General features: G+C 35.9%; 2 protein-coding genes across 2 annotated transcripts; one reads left to right on the top strand and one right to left on the bottom strand.

Moving 5' to 3' along the window:
* The first annotated feature begins 119 nt into the window (after nucleotides 1-119).
* On the top strand, nucleotides 120-3,053 carry LOC6032794 (hydroxymethylglutaryl-CoA synthase 1). Its single transcript, XM_001843281.2, is given in 3 exon segments — nucleotides 120-278; nucleotides 337-2,309; nucleotides 2,312-3,053. Coding segments are annotated over 2 exon segments (1,395 nt in total). The 5' UTR covers nucleotides 120-278; nucleotides 337-1,063; the 3' UTR covers nucleotides 2,461-3,053.
* A 1,020-nt stretch (nucleotides 3,054-4,073) lies between these two features.
* Nucleotides 4,074-7,438, bottom strand: LOC6032795 (alpha-N-acetylgalactosaminidase). The gene is made up of 9 exons (XM_001843282.2): nucleotides 7,192-7,438; nucleotides 6,843-7,027; nucleotides 6,611-6,785; nucleotides 6,446-6,540; nucleotides 6,059-6,161; nucleotides 5,683-5,741; nucleotides 5,412-5,624; nucleotides 4,308-4,469; nucleotides 4,074-4,247 (listed from the first exon to the last, which is right to left on the bottom strand). Exons 1-9 carry the CDS (start codon nucleotides 7,334-7,336, stop codon nucleotides 4,098-4,100), a joined length of 1,287 nt encoding a protein of 428 aa, XP_001843334.2. The 5' UTR covers nucleotides 7,337-7,438; the 3' UTR covers nucleotides 4,074-4,097.
* Nucleotides 7,439-8,689: the final 1,251 nt, after the last annotated feature.

The following is an 8,689-nucleotide window of genomic DNA, read 5'->3' as shown; positions in this document are numbered from 1 at the left end:
CCCCTTATTTAAAAGCTCTTAGTCGTGACACAAACCAGATAAATTTGGATTTCACTTACACATAGTTGTTTTTCTTTTCTGCTCTTTTGCTCTCTCCACGCAGCTTATGGAGTGGCGAGGTAGTTTTGACAGATGTTTCGGAAACGCCAGATTTGTATACGAACGGTATACGGTGTCGGCAACAAATTACATTAATTGTTTTAGTTAATAAAACAAATATATTAGAAACAGTTATGTGCGCATCTCAGGACAAGTGTTTAATATGATTAATTAAAGTAGTAAGTTTTTAAATAATAAGGTGTGTTGACCCTGCGTAACAATCATATTTTTAAATAGATTTATTCGGACTGTTTTGGTTGAATTTTGCTTTCGTCTGACACTTCGTCACACTTTCTTCCGAAAATCACATGATTCAGCAACAGTACCGCTGCTACAAATCAGTGTGAGATAATATTTGATCTGTGTTGAAACTCTTGGAATTCGTTGTTGAGACCATCGATTGATAAAACATTTCAGGAATATCAAAACGTCTACATAACGAAGGCCAGCTGGTGGACTGAGAGGACGACGAGTGGTGCGGAAAACCCGTTTTTGCTGTATGGTTCGCTTGGCTGCTGATTTCACTTCTTGCTTTTGGCTGCACAAGGAATTAACTTGACTCTTCAGTTCCCATTCAGACTTTGGCTCAGTCGGACGTATTGAAGCATTTCTGTTCACACGTTCGAGGGTTTCGTGGTAACTACAACTCGTGTGATATAACTGGTTCGGAGAAGGAGATTCACATTATTTGTCCGCAGGAAATTATCGGACAGGGTCACTGGATCTGTTTCAACAACGTGTCCAGCATTACATAATAACTGAGGAATTACGGTATTCACACGTTTCAAACTGGCCTACTGAAGGAATAACGGTGTCCCGCCTTGGAGAAAGTGTCTTGAATGAAAAACGTGGAAGTGTGAAGAAGAGAAAAAAGAAAGTTTTCGTTCGCGTGCTGTATCATCATTCCGTAGTTTGCTGCTTCATTGAGAAGAAAGTTTTAATCTCCACGTACGATCGCATCAAGATGAGCAGTTGGCCGCAAAACGTTGGAATTTTGGGGCTGGAAATCATTTTTCCGTCGCAGTATGTTGACCAAACAGAACTGGAAGTATTCGATGGCGCGTCGGCAGGAAAGTACACCATCGGATTGGGCCAAAGCAAGATGGGATTTTGTTCTGATCGTGAGGATGTCAACTCGCTTTGTTTGACTGTAGTGAATAACTTGCTCGATCGGCACGGCATTCCGCACTCCAAGATTGGACGTCTTGAGGTTGGAACCGAAACCATCGTGGATAAGTCAAAAAGTGTGAAATCGGTGTTGATGCAGCTTTTTGAACCTAACGGAGTAACCGATCTTGAGGGAATTGATACCACGAATGCCTGTTACGGAGGGACTGCAGCTCTCTTCAATGCATTGAACTGGGTTGAGTCTTCCAGCTGGGACGGAAGATTAGCGTTGGTGGTCTGTGCTGATATTGCTGTTTATGCGCAAGGATCTGCTCGACCAACGGGAGGCGCTGGAGCCGTGGCCATGCTGATTGGACCCGATTCTCCGCTGGTTATTGATCGGGGCATGCGTGCGTCATACATGAAGCACGCTTATGATTTTTACAAGCCGGATCTCAGCTCGGAATACCCGGTAGTGGATGGAAAACTATCAATTCAATGCTATTTGAGTGCATTGGATAATTGCTACCAATTGTATCGTAAAAAGTACGCCCAAAAGCACGTGAATGCTCCTGCCGTAGACCTTAATCTGTTTGATGCCATCATTTTCCATACACCGTACTGCAAACTGGTTCAGAAATCTTTGGCCCGTTTGGGTCTCAATGATTTCGTACTAACTCCCAAAGATAAACGTATCGAAAACTACCCAGGATTTGAGCAATTCATCGATGTGAAACTTGAGGATACTTATTTCGATCGGGACGTCGAGAAAGCTTTTATGACACATTACACACCTGTATTTGATGCGAAAACTAAGAAATCACTACATTTGGCCAATCAAGTAGGAAATATGTACACACCTTCGGTATATAGTGGTCTCGTGTCACTTTTAATCAACCACGAAGTTTCTGAGCTGGCTGGCAAGAAGGTTGGAGTCTTTTCGTATGGATCGGGCTTGGCTTCGTCAATGTACTCGATATCTATAACCGCAGATGTGCAAGCCCTCGGCACATTCAAGTCGCATTTGAACTATGTACAACCACTGCTAGATGCTCGGAAGAAAGTAGTTCCTGAGGAGTTCACCAAGCTTATGGAAATCCGAGAGAAAATAATCATGCCGCTCCTTACGAGCCGTCTGGAGATGTAGATGTACTGTTCCCGGGAACCTACTATCTCAGTTCGGTTGATAAAATGCACCGGCGTGTCTACCAACGGACTTCGACTAACAAACCAGAAAACAATTGCTCTTCTTAGTGCTGCCTCCTAATGTACAGGAACCGAGCAATAATATATTTGAAGGTTATTTATATGTGAATGTTTATGGTCATGTTTTGTTTTCTCTCTATTCTATGAAAAGAAAATGTATGTTTTGCTCAAATCAAAAGTGCTATGTGTTAATTGAACACTTCATTATAAATCCCAGTGTTTTCTTCAGCTTTAGTATATAATACTTTGGAGACATGTACATTAATATTTTTCTAGTATTACACCAGTTGTTCGTAAAACAAACACATAGCATAAATATTATTTGAAGACTGGGCATCAGGTTTGCTTTTTCATTTCAAAACTCGCCGTTACAAAACCTTGAAGGCGAATTTGTACTGTGTCTTGCACATCAAAACGGTCCAACCACGAACCAAACACCCGTAGATAGTAATAATAACTGTAAACATCTTGTAATCATCTCAATCGGCCAATTATGTCAACCAAATAGAAGAATATATATTGCTACAATTTCATCTATATGACAAATACAAAGAAAGAAATACAATAAGAAACCAACGAGTGGATAAATAAACCGTGTTAAAATCAAACACGCAATAAAGCTATGGCTAATGCACTTTGTACATGATCATCGTTTCTTTGAGTCTTAAGGCGATCCGAAATGTCTTACCTTTGCTGTACTTAACTTACAATCGTACTAACGTACTAAGTTCATACACGTACACATACTGTTCGATGTGACTTATTGCGAGACCACCACCGTAGGTTGACAAAAAGTGTGAAAACTGGTAGAATAGGTTTGACTAACATAAATAATAACATATCTTGTAGACCTGGCCTAGTGTTATTGAATGTTTAGATTTTGGTGAAAGGCTATATGGTTATATTTCATTTTTGTTTATCTTGAACTGATCCATGAACGTTAGGGTGCCCAGAAAAAATGACCCCTGCTCCATATGCGGAAAACGTTTTTGGGTTATTTTAAGCATCTGTGTAAATTGATACTCGAGTTAAACACGGAGAAAAAGAGTTCCCAAAATCGTGAACAAGTGTTCATGAAAATGGGAACCTCGAACAATGTGTTCAAATCCCATGGTACGATTTTGAAAAACGTACCATGCAATTTGAACACTTTGTTCGTGGTTCCCATTTTCATGAACGCTTGTTCACGATTTTGGGAACTCTTTTTTCTCCGTGAAGTTGGTGAAAAAATGTTTTTCATGCAGAAATGAAATAACTTTTAAATCGCTAATAACTATTCAGGATCGAGTTTTACAGCTTTGACATGTTCGCGAAGTTAAAATAGAAATAAAATTAATATGAGAATCTCACTTTTGAGAATATTTGGATGGAAGTAGTGCGCCCTGCAAACAACACCGTAAAACATGAGTTTTTCATACATTTTTTCGATTTTCCCATACAAACTTCACCCTGGAGTATGGCCGAATATGGCCGAACATGACCGATTTTGCTCATATGTAACCCACAGTCCTAAAATAGCTCAAGGAACAATAATCAACTTGTGGAGCGAGGTTTTGAAAAAAGGTCCCATATTCTGGGCACCCTAATGAACGTCCAACGTCCATTTCATAACATGAGTTATTATCACCAACGGATTTGTGATATTAAAAATTAAAGTTTTGTTTTCTGTATAAAGTATAATAATACTAGTACATGTTTATATCCATTTTTCCTCGAAGAATTATATTAAGTACAGGTTCAAACCGGTATAAGTTTGCTCCCGTTGGGTTAATACGTGTGTTGAAAGTTCCGTTTACTTTAACGAAAAATGGTTTATGCTCTGCGTCAAAAAGATCCTGCAAAAGTTTAAAATGTGTTAAAACAATATTTGATTAGATCGTGAAATTTAAACTTACGTAAACCATGTATCCTTTGATATACTGGCTGCCACCTAGTCCAAGATCTTCAATCACCTTGACACTGACGGAATACGGTGCTCCGTCGGCTCGTCGGCTTACAAAAGCTATGCCATGGGTCATCTCATCTTTCACCTTCGGTAGAATAGGTTTTTTCCATATCTGGAAACGAGATAAAATATGTAAAAAACCTGAATTAGTTTTAGGCTGTTACAAAGGCGAACGGAAAAGATCAGGTTTTCTCGTGCTCAAAATAATATAAATCAGCTAGCGGTAAGGAAAACTACCTATTACAGCCGTTCATGTAATATTGTCTTATTAGCAGCTCCAAAGTTCACCTTACACAAAATGTGTTTACTCAAACAACTTGAAAACAACGTAATTAGGAAAATAGTTAGTTCTTATAACCCGATCAGACGGAAATAACTTGGGAATATATTTTTTTGATATTTGAAAATACCAGGCCAATAACATTTTGTGTTATTTATAACAAGATTTGTTATTCGTTGTTATTATTTTTTTGTTATTGGATTGTTATTGTAATCACAGCTTAATATCATTTTTGGTTATTCTTCGAACAAATCTTTGTTATTATTTTTTTTTATTTTAACAACTAATCCGATCATCCTAATAACAGTTGGCGATATTCTTCCATAACAGACCAATAACAAATTTCGTTATGAAATCATAAACTGTTATTCAACTCTTATGCAAAAATGGATTTTTCAATAAGATTCCATATCGCTTTCTGTTATTTTAACAGTATTTTTTATTGAAATGGCATGAAATTTGTTATTACCGTCTGCCCGGGAATACAAATGTGTGATACAGATATACAATGTCCATAACATACGGACAAATGATATTACACCTGAAGGAAATTGCTAGTTTCCCCCTAGGTATTATTCTCTAGAATTTGTGATTCTTAGACGCTAATTTGTAATTCAAATTTGGTTTCCAATTCGAAGCTGCTTCCAAAGTTTCTTCTGCGTGCTGAACCAATGCAGCATTTTGAAAAAAAAAAAAGATCTGAATGTTTTAGATATCAGATTCAGATATAATATCCAAGAATTCTATTAGAAATCTTGCAGCTGAACTACCTACCTCGATTTTGTTGACTGTTTTTACTAACAACCCTTGAATGCCTAAGGAGTCTTGATTCATCGCAATTATCTCTTTATTCAAAAGAAGAGCTTTTACATCCGGTGTAACTCTTGCTAGATCATTAGATAGAAGAAAAGGTGCCGCGAGAATAGTCCATACTGCCAATTGTGATTTACTCTGTTCATAACTGAGGCCATAGTTGCCAAGAACGAGCTGGTAAAAGAGATTTGTTAGAATTGAATTTCTTAGATCTGCAATAGTAATAAGCTACCGTATCTGGATCATTCCAGTGGCCTGGCCCAGAATGTGGTTGAATGCGGTCTTGATTGTCTAAAAAAAGATCGTTAATTAACTAAATGAAACACCATTAAACAACAATTTGAAAACGGTTTTTTTATTCAAAAGGGATGTGTAATCAAAAATAAATAAATTTAAAATAAAAATGGATAGCAGACTGAAGTTGTGGTTCTACTTGTATGGAAAGTTATGGTTAATATTATTAAATCGTTTTTTTTCTATTTCTTTAAATTACGTTAATGCTTGGGTGAACCCCTTAAATTTCAGTTGAGTTTTTAAGAATGGTTATTACAGTATAATTAAACATGAAAGTATCTTAATTAAAATGTTAACGGGTAATGATAACATACCAGAAAAGTACTGCGTAATTGATTCAACCGAGCTATGAGAATCTTCGATATCACCCCAATTTCTCCACATATTGCAGGTCTTCTTAAGCGTCTCGTAGTTTGGCTAAATTTATAAATAATTAAATAAATTAACTTTTTACTATTTAAGCGAAACTATTCGCCAATTCGGATTATAGAAAAAAATATAATAAACCAGTGAGGAATGGCAAGAAATTGTCTAAGATTTTGAATTCCGCAGTAAATTTTGAATTTATACCAGCAGCCCTTCTCACTCACACTAGAGCAAGTGGGATAGGCTGTTTTTTTTAAATTCAAGGTAACGCCGTTTTGTAATTTACTACGGGATTAAAAAATACAATACATGGAATTGTACAATTAGGAACTTACAGTTATCCCGTTATACTCCTGATAGGCCGGCCAACTGCAAGAGTATAAGATTGGTCGACCAGTTTGGTTCATAAGCTCTCCAAAATATACATAATCTGAATTCAATTTTGAAAAAAAAAAATACATAATTGTATAATTGAATCAAATCATATACTTAGTACTTACCATCAACCATTTTGACTTCGTCTGCATAACATCCATCGATTTTAATAAAATCTACTTCCCACTCAGCAAAGGTTTTTGCATCTATTTCAAAGTAATTTTTCATTCCTGGATATCCAGCACATGTGTGAGTACCAATGTCTTGGTATATTCCGAATTTAAGTCCTTTTGAGTGTATCTGTAAAATTCACATATTTAGTATGGGTCATTAAAAAGACATTATTAAAATATGTACATAATCGGATAAATATTTTATCCCACTGGGGAAACGCTCAGGATCTGCATGCAACTTTCCTTCCGAGTCTCTTTCCCTCATCATCCAGCAGTCATCGATATTTACATATTCATAACCTGCATCTAGATATCCCTCCAAAACCATCAGGTCAGCAGTTCTCATAATCAGATTTTCTGAAATGCATTCTTAAAAGCACATACGTTTAGTTAGAATTATTTTTTATATTGTACAAATTATAAATGAAATTAAAATGTTGCGATACTACACGTATGACCGATGGTCACAGAGGTGTTGTTATTGTTAATGGTTATTATTAGTTCAATGCGTTCAATCCAGTTTCAAAATTTACCTGTTGGATATTTTTTGCAGTCAGTTATGCAACGAAATCTTTCCCAAGTCATCCAGCCCATAGGTGGTAACCGTGCCAATCCATTTTCAAGACCGAGAACAACACAAAAATAAAAACAGGCAATCAGTACTACTATCACACGCATAGTGTTAGCTTTTACTCAAATAAAAATGAACTAAATTGGTAAGTGTTTTGGGACGAGCTTTTATATGCCTTCACAACGAAAAATATCTCAAGAACAGCTCAGCTGGAGGTACCATTGTCTTTGAAGTGTTTATCTTAATGTCAATACTCTAGTTATTTCATAGGTGCAAGGGATCATAAAGAGGTAGAACTCAGGGTTCAGCTGATTATTTCATGATAACCAAAGTTGCATAAGAGATTACTTTCTCTCTTTGGTCAGTAGTCCCTGTATTAAAGTGGATCGAAGGCGTAATCTCTAAGTATTTATGGTACGAATGCTGCTATCAACTTCTATTTGGGTTAAACAAACGATATAAGCTGATATTTTTTTTCAATACAACACATTGTTATTTTCTCACAAAATATTTAGCAATTTTAAAGACTTACAGAATTGTTATGTACAATAAAGTTTTACTATCTTTTCAGTCAGACGTACAAATCACAAGATTGTATTAATTTATTAATTGTAATTTATGGATTTGGGTTGAATTTGTACATTATTTAGAAAAGAAATCATAATGATAAATAAATCGTAACTGAAAGACGCAGCTTTAAGTACCTAAAAAGTATAGTTCATCGCTAAAATTTCAAAATTATCGTAGTTTTAGCTAAAAAAAAGTTGATTTTTATTCGTTTTCGTTAATAGTTATCTCAGGAATGCACGGGTCCTTCAATTTTGTATGTATTATGTGATATTTCCCGAGGAATCCGATAAAAATGTTTTCATACATAGGCTCTTTGGCGCAGTCATGGTCAAAACGCCGAGGGTGTGGGTTTTAAACAATAAACTGCAAAGGAACAATATAGGCATTTGAGGGTTGATATCGTCTTTTTTAATGAATTCCTAGACAATTTTATGAAACATTCAACCAGAATAAAGTCTTTTGATCTAATAGTTGGAAAGTTACGAGTGAAAGGATGAAAAGTTTTTATGAAAGATTGCGATGCCAAATTTTTCATTCTATAATTGGATACCTTCCGCTCTTGATACCTTCTCTAGTGAGTCAAATATTTGTCCGTACGGAAACTTTTTTTAAGTATAAGTACATAAAAATCTACTAAAGTTCCAACTTGTATACATCAATCAACGCGGCAGAATGTCCTATTGAAGATCCTGTTATTGAATTTGTAAAAAAATATTCTTAAAAAATACAAAAATTGTTTTCCTAAAAATGTTAAAAAATGATATGACATTTTCTGCAGAAAAACCACTGTTGCATGTTTTGATATAAATTTTTCCTTTCGGTGTACTAGAAAAAGTTATCAGAAGTTCAAAATTGTCACAAACTAGCTAAAGGGTACACAGCAACGAAGG

This window comes from Culex quinquefasciatus, chromosome 3, assembly GCF_015732765.1.
Source record: "Culex quinquefasciatus strain JHB chromosome 3, VPISU_Cqui_1.0_pri_paternal, whole genome shotgun sequence".
Taxonomy (NCBI): domain Eukaryota; kingdom Metazoa; phylum Arthropoda; class Insecta; order Diptera; family Culicidae; genus Culex; species Culex quinquefasciatus.
This window is presented reverse-complemented; position numbering and strand designations above follow the sequence as displayed.